Source organism: Pongo pygmaeus, chromosome 16 (genome assembly GCF_028885625.2).
Source record: "Pongo pygmaeus isolate AG05252 chromosome 16, NHGRI_mPonPyg2-v2.0_pri, whole genome shotgun sequence".
Classification (NCBI taxonomy): domain Eukaryota; kingdom Metazoa; phylum Chordata; class Mammalia; order Primates; family Hominidae; genus Pongo; species Pongo pygmaeus.
The window spans coordinates 36,461,510-36,488,527 of NC_072389.2; the positions used below are offsets into that span (position 1 = coordinate 36,461,510).

General features: G+C 48.0%; 1 protein-coding gene and 1 non-coding gene across 5 annotated transcripts; both read right to left on the reverse strand.

Annotated features, from left to right (window-relative positions):
* Positions 1–1,161: 1,161 nt before the first annotated feature.
* On the reverse strand, positions 1,162–1,293 carry LOC129014782 (U8 small nucleolar RNA). The gene has a single exon (XR_008494317.1). It is a non-coding gene; the product is annotated as a U8 small nucleolar RNA (small nucleolar RNA).
* A 14,579-nt stretch (positions 1,294–15,872) lies between these two features.
* On the reverse strand, positions 15,873–26,703 carry LOC129014720 (golgin subfamily A member 8B-like). 4 transcript variants are annotated; one of them, XM_054452390.2, is made up of 17 exons: positions 26,438–26,703; positions 24,610–24,729; positions 23,657–23,716; positions 23,393–23,473; positions 22,509–22,547; positions 22,196–22,243; positions 22,027–22,111; positions 21,825–21,931; positions 20,735–20,821; positions 20,520–20,627; positions 20,227–20,314; positions 19,588–19,844; positions 19,137–19,328; positions 18,953–19,053; positions 18,770–18,870; positions 18,507–18,662; positions 15,873–18,420 (listed from the first exon to the last, which is right to left on the reverse strand). In XM_054452390.2, exons 1-17 carry the CDS (start codon positions 26,483–26,485, stop codon positions 18,218–18,220), a joined length of 1,881 nt encoding a protein of 626 aa, XP_054308365.2. In that variant the 5' UTR covers positions 26,486–26,703; the 3' UTR covers positions 15,873–18,217. The 4 variants fall into 4 exon arrangements, with proteins under 4 accessions (XP_054308365.2, XP_054308364.2, XP_054308367.2 ...); XM_054452389.2 differs by having other exon boundaries at positions 19,137–19,331; positions 26,438–26,702; XM_054452392.2 differs by lacking the exon at positions 23,657–23,716 and having other exon boundaries at positions 26,438–26,701.
* Positions 26,704–27,018: the final 315 nt, after the last annotated feature.

The following is a 27,018-nucleotide window of genomic DNA, read 5'->3' on the forward strand; positions in this document are numbered from 1 at the left end:
CAACAAAATATTTCACAATTGAAAAGAGGTAGGACATAACTACAGACAAAACCCTGGACAGAAAGAATTTTTTTGTAAATAGTAGTTTAGAGAATACAGCAAGCACTTTACTTGATATAGTTGAGACCGGGTTTACAGAAGAGGTAGGGGGTGGGTTGAGGTCTTGAAGAGTGGTTAGAACTTTATGGTTATATCAGAGAAGACACCATTCAAGGAAGCCATAATAGCATGAACTGGAAAGTGCACAATTTATTTGAGAAATGTGAAGAAACCATGTAGTTGGATCCATGAGCTTAGGATGGCCAGATACTGCATCTTGAGACTTTTAGTTAAAAATTCAACCATCATTTCTATACCTAACTCCTGCAAAATTTCTATATGTAGTATTTTTAAAACCTTTACCAATTAAGTAACCAGCATTACCGTATTTACGGTAGTATTCTTACTAAAATGCATATTCTCATTCTAATCTCATAATCCAAATTCATAATCTCATTCTAATCATGAGAAACCCTTAGATAAGCCTAAATTAAGGGACATTCTTCAAAACACTGAACCAGTTACTCTTCAAAGTGTCAAGGACTTGAGTCATACGTTTTATAACCTGTATTACAAAAACATACAAAGGCCACGTGCGGTGGCTCACATCTGTAATCCCAGAACTTTGGGAGGCCTAGGCAGGTGAATCATGAGGTCAGGAGTTCAAGACCAGCATGGCCAACATGGTAAAATCCCATCTCTACTAAAACTACAGAACTTAGCCATGCGCAGTGGCAGGAACCTGTAATCCTAGCTACTCAGGAGGCTGAGGCAGGAGAATAGCTTGAACCCGGTCGGCAGAGGTTGCAGGGAGCTGAGATCACACCACGACACTCCAGCCTGGGTGACAGAGTGAGACTTCATCTCAAAAAAAAAAAAAAAAAAAAAAAGACAAACTGTCAAGGTCATGAAAGGCAAGAAAAGTCTGAGAAATTCTGACAAAACCATGAAAGACTACGACAGACTATACGAGACTAGGGAGGCATAACAACTAACTGTAATGTGGGATCCTGAACAACAAAAAAAAAAGGACATCAGAGGCAACTGGTAGAATTCAAATAAATTTGGTAGTTTAGTTAACAGCACTATACTCATGTTTTATTTTTCCTTTTTCAGAAAGAATTCAAAAGGAGCAATCAGGGTATTGCATGACATCATTATACAGAGATATGAATCAAGTATCATGCAACTCCAACTACCACATTCTACTGCCCTCCAAAAGGAGGAACAGGTAAGGATTATCCTGCCTGACTAGCACTATACCAATGCTAATTCCCAGGTGTTGTTAACTATACTATAGACCTATAAGATGTGAACATTAAGAGCAGCTGGGCAAAACGTATACAGGAACTCTCAACTATTTTTTAACCTTCTCTCTAAGACTAAAAGTAGTTTAAAATTAAAAGTTAAACACAAAAATGTCCACTGACTAAGGCTTCCCATAAACTATCAAATATGGTTATAAGAGGAAAAAAAGAAACAAAGAATATCGTCTAAGGCAAGCTTGTGCAACCCACAGCCCATGGGCTTCATGCGGCCCAAGGCGGCTTTGAATGTGGCCCAACACAAATTCCTAAACTTTCTTAAAACATTGTAAGATGTTTTTTGCAATTTTGTTTGTTTGTGTTTTAGTTTATCAGCTATCGTTAGTGTATTTTATGTGTGACCCAAGACAATTCTTCTTCCAGTGCCGCCCAGGAAAGCCAAAAGACTGGACACCCCTGGGAAAGATATCACAAATTGTTCTAGAAAACCCACTTTGAAAATGCACCAATGCATATCAAACTTAGCATAATAAAGTTACTCTGCCACACATATGAACTCACAAAAAGGATTAGCTCCATTATGAAAAATAGCTAAATAATCTATATAAAATGCTGTCTGTCTAGAAAATAAACATGAATCCAAGAACCCTTTGGTATAAACCACAGTATTGTTCCCAATGAGATACGAAAAGACAGTCATGAATTAATACAGAAAAAGAGATTTAAAAAAGAAAAAGAAGGCTGGGCATGGTGGCTTACACCTGTGATCCCAGCACTTTGGGAGGTGGAGGCGGGCGGATCACGAGGTCAGGAGATCAAGACCATCCTGGCTAACATGGTGAAACCCTGTCTCTACTAAAAATACAAAAAATTAGCTGGGTGTGGTGGTGGGTGCCTGTAGTCCCAGCTACTCTGGAGGCTGAGGCAGGAGAATGGTGTGAACCCAGGAGGCGGAGCTTGCAGTGAGCCAAAATCACACCACTGCATTCCAGCCTGGGTGACAGAGGGAGACTCCATCTCAAAAAAAAAAAGTAACAGAAGCAGGAAAATTAAAATAGAGAGTAAGTAGTGGAATGTATGTTGTGGAGTTGGAAGTCAAGACAAAACACAGGGACTTAGAAATACATCTGTTTTTTAAAGTAAATACTCATTTTCCCCTAGCAATAAAGTATTATATTCCAAAAGGCAAGAAGCAAAAAAACTCACAGTGGTTTAGAAGTACATTGTGAACCGTGACTCCTCCAGCTCCCATAGTGTCTCCTCACCATCTCCCATGCAGTCTTAACAACCTGTGAGAGGGCAGGGCTTCCGTGTGATCTGCCTGCCCAGCCCAGCCTGGTGAGCAGTGCCCTCTGACTGCTTCTGCCTTCAAAATACATCAGAGACTAGAATACTTAGAGTGATTCACATTAGTGCAGATGGAGAAACGATGGGACTGAGAGCTAAGGTCTGAGGTCAAGAGGCTGGCAACCCCTCTGTGGCATGTGGAAGAAAGCAGTAGTGAGAGGCAGAGCTGACTCATTCAAAACAGAGGGGAGAAAACTTAGAATTCCAGTGAAGTGGAAGTGAAGGCAGAGGAAAGCATTGCAGACAGAGCGGGACCTGGAAATGCAGACATGCAGCACAAATGAAACAGAAGCAGACAAGAGAAAAGGAAAGATTAGACAGTAAATAATATTCTGAATGAAAATCTCATGCAGATTTCAGATCTCAGTAAAGTCTACAACTCAGTTGTTAGAGTGCTTTCTGTACCCTTGGATTGTCATTAATGGGGGTGACAACAAGATCTGAGTCCATGTAGATAAGCTCTCTCTCATCTGGGATTCCAGGTCCTGCTGACTCAGGTGTCCACTTGTAATCTGAAATGAGAACAAAAGAACAAAAATTAGACTTTGTTTCTGTGACTAATATAGAGCTTTAAAACACTGAACTAACAAGATGCTGAGGAAGACACCACTGTAAAATGTCACCTATATCAATGTACTTCAACTGCTATTCAAGACAGTTGCAGTCTCACTTAATTTTCACAAAAATCCTAAACTGTACATACCATCATTTCCATTTTACAGATAAAAATATAAAACTCTGAGAAAGTAACTGAATTGCTCATGTTACCATTAAGCCTGGCCAGGACTAGAAAAAAGATCTTTACAATTCAATGTTCTAAACTGTGATGAGGCAAACTGGTTTTTTGATTATCAGCATGGGTTTTTTTTGTTTTGTTTTGTTTTGTTTTTTTAGGGATGGAGTCTCACTCTGTCACATAGGCTGGAAGGCAGTGGTGCAACCCTGGCTCACTGCAACCTCTGTCTCCCGGGTTCAAGTGATTCTCCTGCCTCAGCCTCCTAAGTAGTGGAATTATGGGTGCACGCCACCGTGCCCAGCTAATTTTTTTTTTTTTTTGAGACAGAGTCTTGCTCTGTCACCAGGCTAGAGTGCAGTGGCACGATCTTGGCTCACCAGAACCACCGTCTCCTGGGTTCAAGTCATTCTCCTGGCTCTGCCTCTTGAGTAGCTGGGACGAGGTTTCACCACGTTGGCCAGGCTGGTCTCAAACTCCTGGCCTTAGGTGATCCGCCTGCCTCGGCCTCCCAAAGTGCTGGGATTATAGGTGTGAGCCACTGCACCCGACCCATGGCTTTATTTTTCATTCATAGAATGCTAATCAATTTATTTCTGCTTTACAGAATATTCAATGTGAAGTTGAAACTGTAACATAAAAAAATTTTCAGACTTAAATACAGAACGGTTACCTAAGTGTTAAACCTCAATTATTTATTAAGCCTCGTAAGAGTTGATACATAATAAAATGAATCACCATTCACCATCAGTTATTCCTTTGAGATGGTACTTTGTGCTCTATTTAAACATAATTTGTATTCCTAGGGCTATGCCCCAGTATTTCCCATCAGAAAAAAAAAAAAAAAAGAGGATTTATGCTTAAGAACCTTAAAAGATAAAGGAACAGAGTTAGCTAAGAAAATTCCTGGAAACCCAATGTGCCCCTTGCAACTCAGATGAAAGATATACGAAAACACACAAACAGGCTGGGCACGGTGGCTCAAGCCTGTAATCCCAGAACTTTGGGAGGCTGAGGCGGGCGGATCACAATGTCAGGAGTTCAAGACCAGCCTGACCAACATGGTGAAACACTATCTCTACTAAAAATACAAAAATTAGCTGAGTGTGGTGGCATGCGCCTGTATTCCCAGCTATTCAGGAGGCTGCGACAGGAGAATCACTTGAACCCAGGAGGCGGAGGTTGCAGTGAGTTGAGATTGTGCCACTGCACCAATTAAAAAAATTATATGCAAAAATTAATTTCCTGTAGGTAAATTGAATGTAGGCACAAATGCCAAGTTATAAGAAATATCCCACTCACAACAGCAAAAATATATATAACAAAATGTTCAAGAATAAACTAAATGATCAATAATTGCAATGAGATCATGATCATTAAATGAAAATAATCATTATAAAATTATACTCTCTTCTTTCAAAGTGAACACATTATGTATAAAACCAGAAGTAGTGATATCAAAATGTATGAGATGTATGAGGTTACAGTGAAGTATGATCATGCCACTGCACTCTAGCCTGAGCAACAGGCTCTTAAAAAAAAAAATGTAATCGGTGTTTACCTGAGAATTTCATCGTAAATAATTTTTCTATTGTCTTTGTCCTCTTTTATATTTTACAAGTTTTTTACAATTATATATGTTTTGTAATAGAATAAAAAGTATCATTTAAAAATTATAAAACATAAGGCCAACAGAGTGGCTCACACCTGTAATCCCAGCTCTTTGGGAGGCCAAGGCGGGCAGATCACGTGAGTCCAGGAGTCTGAGACTAGCCTGGGCAACATGGGGAAACCTCTACGAAAAATACAAAAAATTAGCCATGCATGGTGGCGCACACCTGTAGTCGCAGCTACTGAGGAGGCTGAGATGAGAGACTCACCTAAGCCCAAGAAGTTCAGGCTGCAATGAGCCATGATCATGCCACTCCACTCCACCCTGGGTGACAGGAGTGACGCTCTGTCTCAAAAATAAATAAATACTGAGATATATATGTAAAATAAACTACCTTAGGTATTCATATTATTGATTATATTTTCTCAATAGAATGATTATATATATATATTCCTCTTTATAACCATCTGCCAGAAGAGCTTCAACATCTATCGCATTTCAGAATGAAATATTTTTTTTTTTTTTTTTTTTGAGATGCAGTCTAACTCTGTTGCCCAGGCTGGAGTGCAGTGGCGTGATCTCGCCTCACTGCAACCTCCGCCTCCCAGGTTCACACCATTCTCCTGCCTCAGCCTCTTGTGTAGCTGGAACTACAGGCACCCACCACCACACCCAGCTAATTTTTTGTATTTTTAGTAGAGATGGGGTTTCACTGTGTTAGCCAGGATGGTCTCGATCTCCTGACCTTGTGATCTGCCCTCCTCAGGCTCCTTCAGTGCTTGGATTACAGGTGTGAGCCACCGCGCCCGGCCCAGAATAAATTTTTAAATTTACACTGATTTTCTATTTCACATAACCAAAAAATTAGCACAGTGAGATTTTATTATAACCTATTTATACTAAATTTCAAAGCAGAAATAAGCTTCACATGGTCCAAATACACTTCACATTACATCAAAACTAGTTAAAAACTAAAAGCAATTATATTTGTCAAGCAATAAGTAGCATAAAAATAACTTAGAATTAATTCAAAGTAGGTCTGCATTCAACACAACTATGATTGAAAGAAATTAAAGTAAGACCTAAATAAGTACAAATACATCCTGTGTTCATGGAGGAAAACTTAATATTGTTAAAATGGCAGTACTTCCTAAGTTCATCTACATATTCAATGCAACTCTGATTAAAATCCCAGCTGGCTCCTTTGCAGAAACGACAAGCTGATCTTAAAATTCATATGGAAATGCAAGTGACCCAGAACAGCCAAACTCACCTTAAAAAACTTTCTGGAGGATTCATACTTTCTGATGTTAAAGCTTACTAAACAGCTACAGTAATCAAGAGTGTGCTACTGGTATAAGGACAGATGAACAGATGAAAGAATAGAATCCAGAAATAAACTTTCACATATACAGTCAATAGATCTTCAGTAAGGGTTCCAAGACAATTCAATGGGGAAAGAATAAGCTTTTCAACAGATAGTTCTGAGATAACTGGATGTCTAGGTGCAAACAATGAAGCTATACCCCCTACTTCACGCCACATGCAAAAATTAACTCAAATGGATAAAAGAGCTCAATATAAGAGATATTGACAAAACTATAAAACTCATAGAAAAAAACATAGACAGAAACCTTTGTGACCTTGGTGTAGCAATGTTTTTTTAGATATTACACCAAAAGCACAAGGAGCAAAAAAACACAAATGAAGAAAGATAAATTGGACTATATCAAAATTTAAAATCTTTGCGCTTCAAAGGACACCATCAAGAAAGAAAAAAAGACAATCCAGAAAAAGGGAGAAAATTGTTATAACTCCTATCTAGAATATGTAAAAAATTCTTACAACTAAATAATAAAGAGATACATAACCCACTTAAAAATAGGTTAAATTTTGGAATAAATATTTCCCCAAAGAAAATAGACAAATGGCCAATAAACACATAAAAAGATACTCAACATCATTAGCCATCACGTAAATGCAAATCAAAACCACTAAGACATAGAAATTCACACCTACTAGCTGGGCACAGTGACTCACACCTGTAATCCAAATACTTTGGGAGGCGGAGACAAGTGGATCATTTGAGGTCAGGAGTTCGAGACCAGCATGGCCAACATGGTGAAACCCCGTCTCTACTAAAAATACAAAAATTAGCCAGCTGGTAGTGGTGCATGCCTATAATCCCAGCTACTCGGAAGGCTGAGGCTGAGGCAGAAGAATTGCTTGAGCCTGGGAGATGGAGGTTGCAGTGAGCCAAGATCATGCCACTGCACACCAGACTGGGCAACAGTCAGACCCTGTCTCAATCAATCAATCAATCAATGGAATTTCACACCTGCTAGATGTGAAATAGGATGGCGATCATGACAAAGACAGGCAATGCAAAACTATTCACAATAGCAAACAGGTGGCTGCAACCCAAGCATTCATCAACAGATGAAAAGATAACAAGGCGTATTAAATACATACAAGGGAATATTATTCAGCCTTAAAAACAAATGAAATTCTGGCACATGCTACAACATGGATGAACGTTAAAGACATTATGCTAAGTGAAATAAGCCAGGCACAAAAGGACAAATACTATATGAGACCACTTATGCCAGCAGTCCCCAAACTTTTTGGCATCAGGAACCAGTTTTGCAGAAGACAATTTTTCCACAGACAAGGTTGGGGGAGATGATTTTGGGATGATTCAAGGACATTGCATTTATTGTGCATTTTATTTATATTATTATTACGTTGTAACATATAAGGAAATAATTGTACAACTCACTATAATATAGAATCAGGGCTGGGCACGGTGGCTGACGCCTGTAATCCCAGCATTTTGGGAGGCCAAGGTGGGCAGATCATGAGGTCAGGAGATCGAGACCATCCTGGCTAACACGGTGAAACCCCGTCTCTACTAAAAAATACAAAAAATTGTCGGGGCGTGGTGGCTGGCCCCTGTAGTCCCAGGTACTCAGGAGGCTGAGGCAGGAGAATCCCGTGAACCTGGGAGGCGGAGCTTGCAGTGAGCCCAGATTGCGCCACTGCACTCCAGCCTGGGTGACAGAGCAAGACTCCCTCTCAAAAAAAAAAAAAAAAAAAAAAAAAAAAAAAGACTACAAATGATAAGCAACAAAGAATAGATATTTAAGGAAAGGCTTTGAAAAGGAAAATAAGATCAAAATAAACTAAGAAAAAATTATTACAGAACAAAGAGATTCTAGGGAGAAGACAAAAGAGTATCAAAATCCCTTTGTAAAGATACTTGTGAATACATTACATGTATAAAACAAAACAGAGGCCGGGCGCGGTGGCTCACGCCTGTAATCCCAGCACTTTGGGAGGCTAAGGCGGGCGGATCATGAGGTCAGAAGATCAAGACCATTCTGACTAACATGGTGAAACCGCGTCTCTACTAAAAAATCCGTCTCTATTAAAACCACAAAAGTTAGCTAGGCGTGGTGGCGGGCGCCTGTAATCTCAGCTACTCTGGAGGCTGAGGCAGGAGAATCGCTTTAACCAGTGGACTGTCAAGAGAGGTAGGCTGCAGCAAGCCGAGATCGCGCCACTGCACTCCAGCCTGGGCGACAGAGTGAGTGAGACTCTGTCTCAACAAAAAGAAAAAAAGAAAGAAAACTTTTTTTTGAGAGAGAGAGAGAGAAGTCTCGCTCTTCTCCCCTGGGTTTGAGTGCAACGGCTCGATCTCAGCTCACTGCAACCTCCGCCTCCTGGGTTGAAACCATTCTCCTGCCTCTGCCTCCCAAATAGCTGGGATTAAGTCGCCTGCCAACACGACCGGCTAATTTTTCTATTTTTTAGTAGAGACGGGTTTCAGCATGTTGGCCAGGCTGGTCTCCAGCTCCTGACCTCAAGTGATCAGCCCGGTTGGCCTCCCAAAGTGCTGGGATTACAGGCGTGAGCCACTACGCCCCGCCAAAAAACCGAAAATCTTAAAGGTCTTTCCCCTTCCCCGCCTGGGATCCAACAACTCGGGAGTCGCCCTGCCCCGCCCTGTCGCGGTCCCCAGAGCAGGTGGGCTCACTGAGGGCGACCATGGGTCCCAAGAGGGCTCCGGCAGCCGCGGGCTCCCACCTCGAAGGGCAGCGACAGGGGCCGAGAGGGGCCAGCAGCCCCCAAGCCAGCCCCGCGCTAGGAGTTGGAGAGACGCGCCCTCCGCCTTCTCCCACCCAAGCCTGGCGCAGTGCCGGGCGGGCCAGTTGCGGGAGAAAGGGGCGGGGAACCGGGGCCTCCCTGGGGCAGGTTCCCCTTTGTCCTGGGACTCTGGGCACCCCCTTTCCGCCCTCGCCCTGCGCCGCGAGGCCGCCACCCGGCGACTCACCTTGATGTTGCGGTGGAGCGTGAGCCGCGGCTGTGGCTCCCGGTTCTCGTGGAAGATAGAGGCCGGCAACTTCAGTTTGGCCTTGAACGCTGACAGGGACATCTTCCCCTCATCTCAGGCGGGAGGGGCGCGGAAAAGGAACCCGTCCCGAGCCGCTGTCATGGCCGCGACCACCCGGCGGGGCCCCCGGCCGAGCTCTCGCGGCTCCACCTCTCCCCGCCGCGGTGACCCTCGTGGGAGCGCGGCTGGAAAATGGCAAGGGACACCGAGGACTTGGCGGGAGCTGTGTGGCGGCCTGGGGAGCTGCTCCCTTTATAACCGACTCCACCGACAGGAGGCGCGGCTCCCGTCAAGCCGCAGCTTAAAAGGGCAACAGCACCAGCGCCCCCGCTACCGCCTGGGAAAGGGCTGCCCCTACCCCGCCCTGGTCCTCGTGGCCCCTCACCTCTTACCCCTCACCCTTCACCCCTCAACCCGGCGCACCCCGCGTGTGCGCGCTCCCGGCTGCCCCTCCTCTCTTGACCCAGCACCTTTCTGCCCGACCCATCTGGTCCCTTCTTCACACTCGCGACTGGGCGCCACAACCGCTAAATCTGTGTGTGTGTGTGTGTGTGTGTGTGTGTGTGTGTCCCTGTCCCAAGGGGGCGTGGCTCACGCCTGTAATCCCACCACTTTGGGAGGCTAAGGCAGGCGGATCAGGAGGTCAGGAGAGAAGACCATCCTGGCTAACACGGTAAAACCCCGTCTCTACCAAAAAAAATACAAAAAAATTAGCCGGGTGTGCTGACAGACGCCTGTAGTCCCAGCTACTTGGGAGGCTGAGGCAGGAGAATGGCATGAACCCGGGAGGTGGAGCTTGCAGTGAGCTGAGATCGCGCCACTGCACTCCCGCCTGGGCGACAGAGCAAGACTCCATATCCAAAAAAAAAAAAAAAAAAAGAAAGAAAAAAAGAAAAATAAACCTCAAAGGATCACTAGTGGTCAGCAATTATATGCAAATAAATAGGAAAACATACTAAAAATGGATAAATTTCCAGACACATCTAACCTACCAAGATTGAACCATGATGAAACCCAAAACCTGAACAAACCAATAACAAATAATGGGATCAAAGTGGTAATAAAAAGTCTCCCAGCAAAGAAAAGCCTGGGACCTGATGATTCACTGCTGAATTCTAGCAAACATTTAAACAAGAACTAATACCAACCTTACCCAAATGATTCCAAAAATAGAGAAGGAGGGAATAACTTGCAAACTCATTCTACAAGGCTAACATTACCCTGATACCAAAATCAAAGATACAAACCAAAAAAGAAAACTACAGGCCAATATCACTGATGAATACTGATGCAAAACTCCTCAATAAAATATTAGCTAACAGAATTCCACAACACATTAAAGTTGGGCTGCAGTGTCCCAGGTTCACTCAACCCTACCCGTTTTCGTCTCTGTGTGTGTCTACTTTGCCGTGTTCCCAGGTGGCAGCGACGGTGGCAGTGTTGGTGCATGGGCCTCCCAGGACAAGGGGAAAGTGAGTATGCCCTTTTCTTGCCCTTTGCCGGGTGTCTGCAGCCTGGCACAAGCTCTGGCCAGGTCTCCAGGCAAGGGACCTGGAGATGTTCTTTTCCAATTTCTGGATTTGTAACTTGAGGCAAATTCTGGGCACTAGAGTCAGAACTAAGATGAGACTGAATCAGGGGAGTCTGGGGTCCTAAGAGGCAGAGACCTGAAACCGTCTAGAGCGTGTGGGGAGCTGGGTGCATGTTCAGGCCAGTTGCTTCTCTCTGTGCCTCAATGTTCCAGGTACCCTTGGAGGGGCTGAGATCCTAGGGATTCCTGGAGCCTGGCTGCATGGCCTGGCCACTTTGATGCCCTTGTGTTCTCCATGACAGGACAACAAGGCCGAGGAGAATGGCTCCGACAGCTTCATGCACTCCATGGACCCACAGCTGGAGCGGCAAATGGAAACCACCCAGAACCTGGTGGACTCCTACATGGCCATTGTCAACAAGACCATGTGGGACCTCATGGTTGGTGTCACGCCCAAGACCATCATGCACGTCATGATCAACAACGTGCATGCACCGCCTCATAGGGGCAGGCGGCTCCTGTGGCACTGGAGATGCAGGTGGCCATGTTGGCCTGGGGGAGATGCTGACCAGCCCTATGGGACCAGGTCCAGGGAGGGATGCACGGTCCACAGCAGAGCTGTCTCATAGAAATATAACATGGGACTGGGGACAGTGGCCCATGCCTGTAATCCCAGCACTTTGGGAGGCCAAGGCAGGAGGATAGCTTGAGCCCAGGAGTTCGAGACCAGCCTTGGCAACATAGTGAGACCTGGTCTCTACACAAATATTTTAAAAATAGCTGGGCTTGGTGGTGGCATGTGCCTATAGTCCTAGCTACTTGACAGGCTGACATTGGAGGGTCACTTTGAGCCCAAGAGTTTGAGACTGCAGTGAGTGGTGATCTCACCCACTGTACTCCAGCCTAGCGACACAGTGAGATCCTATCTCCAAAAACTTTTTTTAAAAAACACTGAGTAGGCAGGTGTCCTGGTGGCATGATAGGTCCTGGGTCCCCTCCCAGATCTGTGACCTTGGACAGGTGACTTTTCCTCTGGACCTCAGTGTCCATATCTGAGTGAGAAAAGGGCGGTGGGGAGGCATATCTTGGAGTCTAAGTGGTGTAGAAGCAGCGTGTGAAAAGCCATACTCAGGGCTCCAAGTCCAGCACACTCCAGCACAGGCATCAGGGCAGCACAGGCATCAGGTCCCAACCTCCTTCCCTCTTTGCCCTCTCTCAGACCAAGGAGTTCATGTGATCAGAGTTGCTGTCCAACCTGTACCTGCATGGGAACCAGAACACGCTGATGGAGGAGTTGGCAGAGCAGGCACAGTGGCGTGATGAGATGCTGCACATGCACCACGTACTGAAGGAGGTGCTCAGCATCATCGGTGACATCAGCACAACCACCATCAGCATGCACACAGGGACCCGTGGACGACTCCTGGCTGCAGGTGCAGAGCGTCCTTGCCAGACGCAGGTAGCAGGGCTGGCCCCCATGGCCTCAAATCTCCCCAGCCCCCATGGCTGAGCCTGGGGCCTCTTGGAACAGGCTCCGTGCCCAAGCTGGCAGTTGTGGGTGCTCTCTGGAGCCGTCAGGGAGCTCGTGGTTTATGGTGTAAGGGCTGAGAGCTTGGAGGGGGTTGTGTGTGGGGCTGTACTCTGAGGTGGCCAGAGGCCCAGGAATGTCATCCTGGGCATGTCATACCTGTTGTGCTGTCTGAGCCATGCTGCCAGGGTGGGGCATCCAGCTCCCAGCCTGGATGCCTTGGAGTGCTGAGAGCCAAATCCACTGCAGAGCAGGGGTGATAGGGTCCCATCTCCTCTATCTGTCGGCAAAACAGTGGTGATCTAGGAGAAAACCTCGAGAGCCCCATACACACGGTCAACCCAAAACACACCTCACAGGTCACGTAGGGGCACACAGCCCCCTTCCCTCCCTCCCACGTACCATCATAGCTGCTAGCATGGCACTGAAGGCAGGGTCCCTGGGCCCTGCTGAAGCACTACCACCAGCCAGCAGGCTCACGCACCTTGGCTTGTTGCGCCTAGAGGTCGGCCCTGCTCTTCAGCCAAGGGGACCACAGTGCCTGCTGGCCCAGCTGAGCTCTGCCCAGCAAGCCCACCCACCTCCCTTGCCATGGTCTCCCTCTTCTTTTCCTAGGAGGAAGGACCCAGCCTCACCTATGGGACCTGCAAGCCCCAAGAAGCTGAGGCTCCCCTCTTAGACTTATAAGTCTATAGCCAGTGGCACCCGGCTGCCTGACCACCCTGCCTCCCCCAGGGTCCCTTCAGAGGGTCCTGAGCTTTCTGACCACCCAGAGGGGGCTCCGGCGATCACTCCAACCATCCATCCCATTTAGCTTCATCATCCTTGTTCGAGCAGTGTTCCTTCTGTTAGGCCTGGTGGCTGTTGCGTTGGGCTCCCCAAGGTGAGAGGTGGCCCTGGACCAGTTGGTTGGAAGACAACTTGGAAGACAAGTTGGTTGGTGGCCAGAGAAGAGGGAAGCCCAAGGGGGCTGAGCATTGGTCTGACCTGTGGGTATACTGCCTGGGTGCTATGGAAGAGTCCAGCATGTGTGGGGTGGGGAGGGCCGCCACAGTCCCCAGGCACTACCTGTGAAGCTCTGGCTCCTCCCTCCATCTTCCTCCCCTTTCCCTTCCAGGCCCTCTTTTCCAGGAACCTTGCCACACCTGCACCTGCGCCCTCCCCTCCCTGGCCCTCCCACAGCTGCTGTGGCACACCTGTGCTCTGCACTTGCCTCACCAGCTCTCTGCTCGCTTTTCTCTCCCCTGTTTTCTCTCTGCTTTCTCTCCAACTGCCAGCCGATCGGGTCAGGCAAGTCCATCCCGTCCTGAGAGCCCCAGGCCCCCCTTTGACCTCTAAACAGATCCCTCCTCTTCTCAGAGGCCTCCCTTTCCAAGCCTGCCTGGGCGGCTGTTCTGTGACTTGGCAGTGGCTCCCCCAGCCCCAAAGCCAGCCCCCTTCATCTGTGACTTAGTCTGTTGTAGTGGTGAGCTGAGACATCCAGGTGTGACCGTTGTGAAAACTTGTGCCCCCCTCTGTGGTATGCCCCTGCATTGTTCTATAAATATCTATAAATACCCATACACACACACACACACACACACACACACACACACCTCTACACCTACACGTGGCCAACCGTCTCACCTCTAGTGCTGGGAATCCATCACCGTGTTGTCCTCTTGGAGTTTTGTGGCCCAACAAGAGAAAGCTGTCCCGACATTGCCCCTCCGAAGTGCACGACCTCCAGTGAGCCTCCCTGTCACGCCCGGCCTATGGAGAGTCAGCCCCCGCCATCCCTCCCATCCCCCCACCAAGCATGGGAGTGCTGTGAAGGCAGCTGTGTGTCCTGACAGTCTCTACCAGTCCTACTGTCCCTTGGCTGAGAATCAAACCCATTTCTGGATGACGGGGAAGTGTGTCCTCTGCTGGCTCTGTTCTCTGTGGAGCTCAGGGGAGGGGAAAGGCCAAGCCATTTTTAGGGTGCTGTTTGGAGGGGTGAAAAGGCCATAGCCTTTCCAAGGGACACTTCCTGGAAAGCCCCTGGAACTTAGCTGGCTCTTGTCCTGTGAAGCCGGCTCTGGCCACCAGGGGGCAGGGCCACGAACTCAGCCTGAAGGGAGCCTGCGGGGCAGCCCAGCACTCTGGAGGGACAGACAGAACAGGCCATCAGGTGCAGACAGGGGAGGGAGGCAAGGGGACGGAAGGGAAGACGCCTTGGATGGGTGGAAGTCAGTGCCCTTAGGTGCTGGTACCTGTCTTCCCGGCCACCGCTACATCAGGCTTCTGAGCCTGTTGGCTGTCAGGGCTGGACTGTGCCCCATAGGCGACATGGCAGTCCCCATGGAATTCCCCAGGCGCCACTAGGCAGCATACAGGTAACACACCTGGAAGGTCCCTAACAGCCTAGCTGGACATACTCAAGACACTCTAGGGCTCCTCGTTTGGTGGCACAAACTCCAGGACCCAGTGAGGGAAATGGGAACACACCAGGACGGGCAGTATGGCTAAATCCATATATTCCAAAATAAAAAGCAAAATAAACAGGAGTCGCATCACCAGGGAGCCACGACTCCATCCCCGCCTCCTTCCTCTGTCCTTTGCTAGCAATAAATAAGTTTCCCAGCCACAAATAATTATTAGAACCTCCTCCCCATGTGCCAGCTCCAACCTCAGCTAGGTATGATACAGGGGCGGCCCTACCCTCTGGAATATACAAAACCTTACACAGACACAATATGTACACTGGGGAAGGGGGGCCACCCCAGCAGCCGGTGCCCTCGCCTGGTCCACAGTTAGCCCCACTGTCCTGCCTCTCTGAATAAGAAGGGAGCCCCCCTGAGGGAAAAGTTGCTATGGTGAGAGTAAGGGGGCCATCAGGCCTCCTCCAAACAAACCACCTCCACCAGCCTCTGGCTGTTAAATAACAATCATCACCATCCAGAAATTTAAGGACTCAGCCCTGATCAAGGTGGCAAAGGGTCTCTTTGTCTTTCCCCATTAGACAGAGGTCTTGTCTTGCTACCCCAATTGTAAAGGGGTGACTCGGAAGGGGTGGTAGGGACATGGTGGCACTGGAGACTCCAGCCCCACTTCTCCAGGCTTTGCTGACAGTGGTCTGCTTTTTCCCATGACTTTTTTTTTTTTTAAATCCCATAACTTCTTTTTCATAACTTTTTTTTGGTAACTTTTCAGAAAGCTTTTTTCTACTTTTTTGCCACATTTTTACAATTTTTATCCGATAACTTTTTCACCCCATAACTTTTTAAATCCCATACCTTTTTTATTTTGTGTTCTTTTAATAAACACTTGCATAGTTATACTACAATTTTGTGAAAATGAAAGAGATTATCTCATGCCAAGCATGCCCAGTATTTGCACAGTATCAATACCTTTAATACTATAGTTTTCAAGACACACAAAATAAAATTTTAAGGCAAAAACAGCACTTTGCAACAATTTAATAATTTATTACATTACAGTAGCATCACGCCAGCAGTCAATAATGCCACTTTAGGCAAAAGTTTTCAGTATTTCCGTTACACATTCTGTTAACAAGAACTCATACATTGGTAAAATTCCTTCTAAGAAAACTTGGCAAATAAAGCTTTGGACTGGAACTGGCATTTCTTTCTCTACTTTTCCTTCCCACCATTTCTTTCTTTTAAACTACAGTATTCATATTTTAAAATGTTTTAACATTTCATAGCATAATCATAGCAGTTACATTTTTAAATATTTATATTATTTTAAAATGACTCTTTAAGATACAGTTTTAAACCCACGGGCTAGAAATCATACCACTGTTAATTAGCCACATTATTTGGTCTAATATTTTTTCTTTATCATTCTGAAACTGGGTTTATCTAATACATTGATAAATTCATACAATTTGGAAGAGTCAGTTGAAGTCACAAGGACCCAATATGTGCCCTCTTTCATTGAATGCCGGCAAATCTGTTATTCCATTGGCAAAATCATATTGCTGCTCTCCTGTTCATCTCATATTTATAAAAGGATCATGAGGATGCCAAGTGCTAAAAATGGAGATGGTCTAGTGAGTAGAAAATCCCCACCCCAGCGAGCACACATACATCTCTCCCTACAACCTAATAATGTGATGTGTTTTGGAACACAGACATTAGAACTTCATGAAGTTTTAACTGTTGATTCTTTCCCAAGCACCATCAAGTTATGATTTAGGCAACGTATGAGTGAAATGCGTTCATTCATCACTCATAGGCACAATCACATAAATATTGCACAAAATATGTCCCTGACTGAAACTGAGGTACAAAAACATATTTCACTCTTCGTAAAGAAGTTTGTGAGGAACTACAACTCTGCGATTGTATAAACACGTTTCCTGATAATACACTGACATTCACAAACAGTAGATTGCACCACAGTGTGTAAACATTTTAAGTTGCATAAACTTCTCCTTGATTTTCAAAGATAACATAATACTGTCTACTAAAATTCCTTTTTGTTTCAACTAAGTACTCTCACATATATTAGTTTATAATAATGTTTGTTACTAAAGTGTTTTCCACTCAAGGAAAAGAAGTAAATTCCTATGTCAGAGTAACCAAGGTGGTTGAAGAATAGGTATTAGCCAGAGACGTCTAGATGGTAAAATCAATCTTCAAGCCTCAAAGAAGCTCCATGAACAGAGAGGAACGCCAGGTGTCACACAGCTTTCCTTCACTCTAATTCATTCTTGACCAGAGCCTGTATGCCTGTTCCAGGGACATTTAAACTCTTAAAGGATTGCTTATGATCGTCACTAAATACATTAAGAAGAACGCCAACCAGCGCCCTTTTGTGAACTGGGACAGGAAGTCATGTGATTAAAACAGGGAACATGAACTCTGACTTTAAAATGTATTATAGATACAAATGCTCTAAGCTAGGAAAGGTTTTCCACATCCACAGCCAATGATGGGAGCCTTTCATTCCTCGGAAATAAGCCCTTTTTAGGTCATTGGAAAAGAGTACAACTGCTGCAGCTCACGATGCAATATCTTCACGATCCCAGAGCATATACAAATCCTAAGGGAACTGCCACAGTACAGTGCTCATTCTCGGCACCGGAACAAATGAAACACACTTTATCCTGCACATACCTGCCAGAGCAGGCCACTTTCCTCTTCTGTGAGATTTAAAAAGCTCCCCCAAAAGGTTATTACTCCCATCACCAATACACAGAAAATGAAGGAAAGGCTGTTTACAGTTCTCAGCCTTTAAACAGCTCTAAATGTCAGTACTCATAGTGGCATATTACAAAGTAATAAACAGTGCACACTTGAGGGCAAAGCACATATTGAGCTCTTGAAGAGCTCACTGTGATTAAGATGAGATCAAGCATAATAGCAGAACATAAGCAAATTTTATCTGAATTCTGTAATGAATATGCACACTGCAATAACATTAAAAAAGCACGGGAGCCTATTTCAAACCAGCGAGAAGAGTTTTGTGCGACGACTGGGTCTTTGTGTGTTTGAACTCCGACCACGTGAGGGCAAACTCGATATGCATGCTAATGCCCTACAATTATGAAATTAAAAAAGAAAAATGCTAAAGGATGCCAGAGTGAACATCCGTGGGAGCCACAGAGACCCACTCTCCTTTAATTTTCTACAAATAAACTTAAACTATAAATTAGAAACACAAATAATCATGAGTGGCTGTAACATTCAAATGAAGTAAATGAATTGTGTAGGAGATTAACCCCGTAACTTTGTTTCGTTTTTAACAATGTCTTGAGCAGCTCTTTGATGATGGTGGTATTTATCTCCTTCTTCTGGGCAGCCAAGCCCAGCAAAAGCATGGCACACAGGGGTTGCTGCCCAAGCCTGGGTGCTCTTGGTGGTCCTGCATCTCACCAAGGAGCTGCACGATTGGCTGTGCAGTAGGGTTGTCCTGGGAAGAACCCTCCCTGGCTTCTCCTTGTGCAGGCTCCACGCTGTTGGTGAGGCTCACCTCACAAAGATCTTTGGAGAGAGGGAGGCAGGGATCTGAGTGGAGTGCTAGCCCCCCATGCTCCTGCCTGCTCACCCTGCCTGGGGGCTCTACTCACCACCATGCATGTCGGCAGCCCCAAGCTCCTGGGGGGCTGGGGCTCCTGGACCGGGTTCAGCAGCAGGGTTCCGGGCAGTGGCCAGGAATTTGCCGTGCCCCTCATTATAGTTGGCACAAGCCGCAACACCATCTCCTGCAGCTCCAGCAGCTTCACCTGAAGGGAGGGGTGCTCAGCTGTCAGGCCGCTGCTGGCGCTCACCCTCATGCCCACCCCCACCCACACCCCCACCCCTACCCCCACAGGGATGTTGCACACCCTACCTTCCCCTCCTCCTTGTCCTGGGCCAGGCTGATGATGTCCTCCTCCAGGTGCCGCGTCTTTGGCACTGCCCCCTGGCTCTGTTAGAAGGCGATGCACTTTCCTGCGGGAGGAAAGGGCTCAGACGCTGGGGCCCCTCCCACAGCCCTGCAGCTCCCCCTGCCGTGCCCTGGTCTCCCACTCACTGATGGCATCTCTCTCTCCAGTACTGGATGAATCGAACTTCCAGTTTCTCCACATGCTCCCTCAGGTCCGCCTTCTCCTCCAGGAGGTCCATAAGGCCGCTCTGGAGCCAAAATTATGGGGTCACATCTCAGCAGCGACCTGCCTCACCCCTGCCCTTCTTGGCCCATGCTAGGACTCACTCACCTCTAGCTTCTCCATGACTTCCCGCAGGGCCCGGAGGGTCTCCCCACTCACAGACTCGCCCCCAGCCCCCAAGGCTGGGGCTGCTGCCTCTGGCTCCTTCTGGGCTGAGGTGACCATCTCCGTCACCTGGCCCAGCTTCTCCTGCAGCTCCTTTACTTGCTGCTCCAACTGCAGGGCGCTCTTGTCCTCATTCTTCTGGACAGAGAGAAGCAAGTTCTGCAGCTGGAGACCCCAGAACTTGGTGTCTGCCTCCCATGGCACCGGGAAGGGTGGAGGCAGGTTAGAAAAATACTCTCCTCTCTCCCACAGCCACCAGAGCAAAGCTCTGACTCACGGGTGCCTTTGGAAGTAATATTTCATGTGAGGGCTGCACTGCCCCATTTTACAGGTGGGGAAACAAAGGCCTGGAGGGCTAGGGAGGAGGGCAGGCTCCCCAGGTGAGGCAACCCACCAGCTCCTTGTAGTCACTCTGTGGCTCGGCCAGCTGCTGAAGCCTCTTCTCCTGTTCCCGAAGCCTCTCCTGCTGCTCCTGAAGCCTCTCCTCCTGCTCGTGAAGCCTCTCCTTTTGCCCATGGTTCAGGAGATTGATGCGCCGATTGTTTTCCACCTGAGCCTGGAGCTCTCCTGCCACTCTCTCCAGCTCCTTCCTCAGATCTTGCAGCTCCACCTCAGAGGGCACTGCTGGGGGATCCGGGGGCAGTGGTTCAGCTGAGAAAGGAAGCAGACCATAAGGGCCTCTGGATTCTCAAAACAAAAAAACAAAAAACAACAAAACACCCTCCTCTTGGCGCACAGCTCCTCTCAGGCCCCCCAAACTTGGCCTCACTGCTAATGATTCCTCGCACCCGGATGGTAGCCAATCTTCCAAACCACTTTCAGATAGAGAGCACTGTGGGTGGCTGACAATGGGCCCTCTTTGCTCATTAGGACACTGAGGCTCATGGAGATGACAAGACTTGTCTCCTGGCACAGACCTCTTTCCCTCTGCCTCAAAGCCTTGCCATCCACCCACCTTCCTGGGGCATTCTAAGCCACCCCCACAGCCCTCTGATGCCAGTCCTGCTGCCAGGTCATGCCAGTCACATCTTACCCGTCTGGTTTTTGAGTTTGGACAAACTCCTCTCCAGCTCTTCTACCCGATGCGTATCATGCTTCTTCGCCTCCTTCAATGTGCAAACCTGCCCAAAGCACAGGGGGAAAGGGCCCTGGAGAGAGGGGCTGGTGGCTGGACAGGCTGCCATCTCCCTCTCTGCCCCCACTTCCACAAAGCCCAGACCCAGGACCACCTCTGGCTGCACTATTCCCATTTTAAAGATACCCAGAAAGATCCAGTGACCTATCTAAGTTGTTGGGGGGGCGGGAGGCTGAAGGGTCAGATCTCACCTCCTGTGACATTTTCCTCATCCTCTGCTGCCACTGGGCCCTCTCTCCTTTTATTTGTAGTGCATATTGATCTCTCTCCAGCTGGACTTCTTTAAGCAACTCCTTCAACTGCAAGAATGGGCACAGAAGTTAGGAAAGGCTGTCACTGGTCCTCACCTGCTCCTGGCCACCTGGGGTCATCTTCCTTCCACATCCCTCCCTCTGCAAAACCTCACCTGTGTCACGTGTCGTTTCAGCAGTATCTGCTCCCTTATGGACTGTTCTAACTGCATCTTCATAAGTGCTTTACTGCGGCTCGAGAACTGGATGGTGAAGAGTGAGAAGTTTCGATCTGGGGAGCCTGGGCCATTCCACACAGTGCCCCTTAAAAGGGCTAGGGCTAGACCCAATATACAACTTGGCCAGTAAAGATCAAGGCATTTCCAAGCCCGTGGTCTGGTTTTGAAAAAAACTCAGTGAAGTTTGAAGGGACGAGGAGAGAGATTAGATAACATTGCTATTGTTATGACTATCACTGTTGGAACCTTTATGGAGTGCTTCAGCAGGTACCTCGCTAGCAATCCCATTGAATCCTCGCAACCACCATAGGAGACAGTTACTATGATTACCTCTCTTGGGTAGATGAAAAAACATGGACTATTTGAGGTTAAGTGCTTGCCTAAGATCACTTAGGCAGAGCTAGGATTTGAACACCCAGGTCTATCAGATTCTCTAAGCCCATTTTTCTTGCTGGGGGTGGGGGCACAGTCAGGAAGGGGAAAATTAATCTTTTATTCACTTTTTGAAAGGATGATACATTCACATAGTCCAAAACTCAGAAGGTATAAAAGGGAAGTATCTCCTAGCCACCCCGTTGCTCTCTTCTGAGTTGTTTATGAACACTTGCAGACATGTTTTATGTATATTATCATAGTGTGTACACACACACACACACACACACACACGTTTCCTTTCTCTACAGAAATGGTAATATACTAAAGGTACCCTTCTGTACCTTCACAGTATAAGTACCCAATACCCCACACCCCACCTAGGACTTGGCCAAGACCACGGCCAGGTAAGGGCAGGACAGCCACTTGGCCTCCAAGCTCTGCATCCAGTGCTCGCTCCCCACCGCGCCCCCCAACTCACCCACAGCAGCTGATTCAGCCTCAGGCTGCCTCTAACAACCATACACAAAAGCAGTGAGAAATGGCCATGCTGCCTTCTGGGCAGGACACTCCATCCTGCAGAAGGGACCTTTAGGCTCACTCCTCCATCTGCGAAGCCGGGTTCCCAGGGGACAGCGCAGGTGGTTAGACTCACCCCATCCGGCTTCTTCTGCGTGGCGGCGACAGCACAGAGAGCCCGCTCTAACTCTCCTGTACGCTGTGATGAACGTTGCAGGCGGCCGGCCAGATCCCTGGACTCGTCTGTAATGACAGAGTTGAGATGGGGCTCAAAGGACTCCCCCTACAGACCTGTCAAAGTGCCAGGTTGAAGGATGACAGGGTGCCCAGATTCCCACCTTCAAAGTATCTGAGAGAACGTTTCGTGCGATACAGGTCCGTATTTAGTTTCTTGTTCTCTATGTTCAATCTCTGGATTTGAACCTTTGGGAGAAAAGCCAAGCAAGTGCTGAAATGGAAAGAAACACTCTCCGGAGGACAGGAGGAAACTTCACACCCTCCACTCACCTCTAGCTCCGTTTGGGCTTTCTGTTTCTCACTGTTTGCTTCCTTTTCCTATAAGACGAGGAAGACAGAGCTCTTACCACGGAGAGGCAGAGATGGCACAGCAAGAGACATGCCCCCAGAATGCCACCAATGCCCCAGGACAGACCCACCCATGGGACCAGGTTATCAGGGGCCCTGTGGGGATGGGTTGGAATCTGAGGAGTGAGCCTTCTTCCCCAGGCTGGGAGTAGGCGAGACGAGACTGGGGCCTCTATGTCTGAGTGCCCCCCAAACCCTGCAGTCATCTCGTGAGCAAACAAAGAAATCACGTTACTTCTTCCAGCTGATGTTCCACTTGTTTCTTCTGTTGTTTCTGTGGGGAGAATCAAATTAAGGTGATGGAGGGTGGCCCCCTCAACTCTATTCCCCAGACAGGAAGCGGTAGGCAGGGGCCAGGAATGTATTTTAAAGGCAAAGTTCTCAGACCCAATGGGAACAGGAACTCTTCCTAAGCTCCCAAGGACAGAGGATTTGGGTCTTTGTTGGTTTTCAGCCACAGCCACAGAACTCCAAGTCTGAATCAGGAATCTCTAGAGAAGACAGTAACATAAACCTCTAGAGATGGAGTTTGAGAAAGGCTCCCCCTGCTGCCAGCTTGTGATTTAGAAAAGTGGGTTCATTCAGTAAACATTTACTGAGCACATACAGGCCAGGTACGGTTCTTCACAGCAGATATAGGATGAAAAGGACAGACAGGAGCCCTTGGCCCTGAGGTTTCCATTCTAGGGGGCCTTTAAATCTCAGACTCTCAGAGCTAACAGAGACCTTTGATACTCACTACCTCCTCTGGAAACACGAGCCCAAAAAGGAGAGGTGGCTTGTTGAGAATCAAAGATCAAATTAGGGACTGAGTCGTGGCAGAAATACAGGGCCCCTGACAAGCAGTCAGGCCAGCACTTCCCCAAGAGGCAACAACGCCAGGGCGTGTGTAGTAAGGACTCGAGTAGGGGCGTCTGGAGAGGAGAGAGTCGGCAAAGAGGGCAGCAAAAGAAGAGCCATGCTGCATGCCCTGGGGTCCCTCCAGGTGAGTCCTGGGTGCCCCAGCTCCCTATCTGCCCTTGATGCCAGGGGCCCCCAGCCCCCTTCTTCAGGGCCCCAAGGGGAAACCGGAGCCTAGGATTGGCAGCGTGGAAACAGGGGACCCCACTGGACTCTTACCAAAGATTTGATGGTGTTATTCAGTCGACTGATTTTTATGGACCTCGAGTCCAGGACTGCTGCTTGTTCTTGGCGTGGGCTCTGAGGTGCATGCAGAGAGGAGGAGGTGGAGGAGGAGTTGGGGGAGAGGTAGAGAGAACAATCATTAGGGCTGGGGTGTGTGTGCGCTGTCTCAGCTGGCAGAGAGGCACCCAGTCCCCGCGGTGGGAGGAGGTTGGAGGGCTGGCCTGTGGGGTCACTGCACCTCCGCCCAGAGCCTCCTACCTCCAGATCCTTCAGGGTAGCAGATGATGTAGGGCCCTCCCCGTGGATACCTGTTGCTGACTACAAGAGATGAGAATGCACATGGAGATGTTCTGTCCCCCTCAGTGTCTGAGCCCTCCGACTTCCTTTCTTCCCCATCAACTGGCAACATTTTCTTTTCTGCCTATCTTGGACCCTTTGTCCCATAACTCCTTTGTGCCACCTTCTCTCCTGGTTCTTATCTCCGCACCATCCCACCCTGGGGCCCTTTCAGTGACTCCTGATGGCAAGTGGCTGTTCTCATTGTCCTGGCTTCCCCTTGAGACTGGGGATGAGGAAACTCAAACAGCAAAGACCATATCCTGGGTGTCCTGGGTGTTGACAGCAGGCCATGTACTAGGGATTAACATAAAATCGACAATAATAAATCTCATTTAAACTGCACAAATACAAGTCAAACAATACCACCTCTATTATACAGATGTGAAAAGAGAGGCCCAAAGAGCTCAAGCAACTTGCCATAAATCATATCCCTAGCAGACGGAGAGGCAGGATTCAAACCCAGAATTCTTTTCTTTTTTGAAACAGAGTATCTCTCTGTCTTCCAGGCTGGAGTGCAGTGGCGTGATCTCGGCTCACTGCAAGCTCCGCCTCCTAGGTTCACGCCATTCTCCTCCCTCAGACTCCGCAGAAGCTGGGACTACAGGCGCCCGCCACCACGCCTGGCTTATTGTTTGGTATTTTTTAGTAGAGACGGGCTTTCACCGTGTTAGTCTGGATGGTCTCGATCTCCTGACCTTGGGATCCACCTGTCTCGGTCTCCCAAAGTGTTGGGATTACAGGCGTGAGCCACCGTGCCCGGCCAAATCCAGAATCCTTAAGCACTACCCAACAGTCCATCCACAGTCTTAACAATTGCCCTCTACTGCCCCTTGGGCCCCCTGTCCCCAGGAGCCTGTCCAGGCGAGACTCACAGCCTCAGATGACTGGCAACCACCAGAAGCGGCTGTCTCAGGGCTACTGCCATTTGCTTTCCTGTTCCTCTTCGCTGCTGCTGGAACACCAGGGCTGTTTCTCTGCCAATATTCTTTTAACTGTGGGAAAGAAGAGCAGTAATACTCATGAGAACTATCAGCCCCTACAGCCACATCCTCCTTTATAGTTTTTATAAAAGACTCTTATATACCATCTGATTTAATGACACCAACCACTCTATAAGGTGTCACAATCATTTAGGGACTGAGAGGGATTGATATGATGGCTAGAAAAACGAAAAAAGAAAAAGAAAAAGGTGATACTGGAACTTGGAAACCCAGTCTTCTGACTCTAAGCTCTGGGGTTTTGCCAAGAATCAGCAGCTGCCAGGGACCAAACCCAGAGGCAGAGGTAGAAAAGGAAACATTAAGTAGGCAGGAGCTGTATGTCATGTGGTTTAGAGTCATACATCCTCACATGTCTGTTAGTGGGAAGAACTGCACCAGTACCTCCCAAACTTTTATATCAATGTGTCCTCATGGCAGAAGGCAGCCTTTCAGTGAAATCTGGGAATTTATCAGAAAGAGGACAACCCAAGCCTCATTTCAGAGAGAAGTCTGGTATACTCTTAGAAACCTATGGGACTGCCATCCCTAAGTACATTCATGTTTGTTCTCTTGATCTCAAGAGAATCAAAGGAAACTGATGCTTCAGGAAGATGTCCCACATTTATCCTGTGGTACTCAAAGCACCCCAGGTTGAGACAATACGAGGAAGATTCAAACTGTCAAGTTCAGTTTCCCAAGGTCTATTCCACAGAAGATGAGGAAATCTCACTTCAGAGACCACTGACTGAAGGGCAGTCTGGTCCCAGAACCATGGAGAATGAGAATATGAGGTGGAGAACTCAGAAAAAAATGTTAAAATCTCTCTGGAAAGTAGAAGCCTGGGAGAAAACCAAACCAAACGAAACCCATTCTCCAATTGCCATCCAGAGATACTGTCAACGTTTTGAGTTCACGGGGGAAGTGTAGGCTTTTCCCACCATCAACATCTGTAAGGGAGTGAGGCAGCCTGAAACCTCTTGCTCCTGGGTCCCATAGTCTCCATTCCCCTTCCAGCTGGAAATTTGTGCTGTGACCAGAAGAACCAGAAATGGGGTGACAACGCTTAGGGGACTGGGCCATAAGACCAAAGCCAGTCTTGCAGTAATGACAGTTAGTAGACAGACTGTGACATCACTACATTCCACTCCTCCTAGTGAGGGGGAGGGACCACGTCGGCATGATGTCCGAGTTGCCACTCCACAATGCGGGAGGGAAACACAGGGTTGTGACCCAGGTCCTTAGAGATGCCAGCGCAAAGAGCCCAGGGAGGTCGACCTTGAGGCAGCAGGAGGGGAGGGCAGAGTCTGCGGCAGAGTCTGCAGCAGGGAGCCCCAGGAGTCACCAGCCCAATGTCACCCAGGGACAACTGGTGAGGGCGGGGCCTGGGGCTGGGGGGCCCAGGTCCTTGGAGACGTGAGCCCATAGAGCCCAGGGAGGCCCAACTTGGGGTGGCAAGAGGTGAGGGCCCAGTAATGGAGCGGGAAGCCCCAGGAGTCACCCATCCAAAGTCACCCTGGGGTGATTGGCGAGGGCAGGGACTGAGCTGTTTGCTGAAGGGGCAGGGCTGACTGACAAGACTTTTGTAGGGGGAGCCCAGAAGCGCCGGTGTTGGGGGGCAAAGTCCAGTGTGCCTCAGGAGTAGTATGGACTCTGGCAGCGGTCTTGTCGTCGGAGGGGATCTGTGGCTGGGTTGGGGGGCCATGACCTGGTACGTCTTTACCTTTTTCTTGGCTGCAGCTAATTTGCTCTGTTGAGTTTCTTCTGCCATTGTGGGGTGGGGAGGGAGGCGGGGTTGGGGCCACGTCAGCAAAATCCCAGCGAGCACCGATCAAGGCCTCCAGTCACCTAGCAGGCAGCTGCGTAACTGAGCCAGAGGAGGCGTAACCAGGGCCCCAGTAGAATGCGGAATAGGGGTGTGGCCTTAATGCTCCAAGCCCATTGGTCAATGAGAAAGATGAAAGGGAAAGGGGGCGTGGCCAGGCAGCAGTGTGTCCAGAGGGACCTGTGGCTTATCAGGAAAGCTGCCCATGCAACCGCTGTCCCCACCCACTCTGAGAGAGGGGAGGGGCCGCCCACTCTGGGAGAGGGGAGGGGCTGGTTTTTGCTTTAAAACTTTAAAAAACATATGTGTGTATACTTTATATATATATGTGTGTCTCTCTGTGTGTATCTATGTGTTCCTCCAGAGCTGTCTTCATTAACCAGCTTCTACGCAAGGTCTATGATTTTGGCCTATACCTTTCATCTTCAAATACTGTACAAAAATTACCAGTATTACCTGAACTGAGATACAGATCCTAT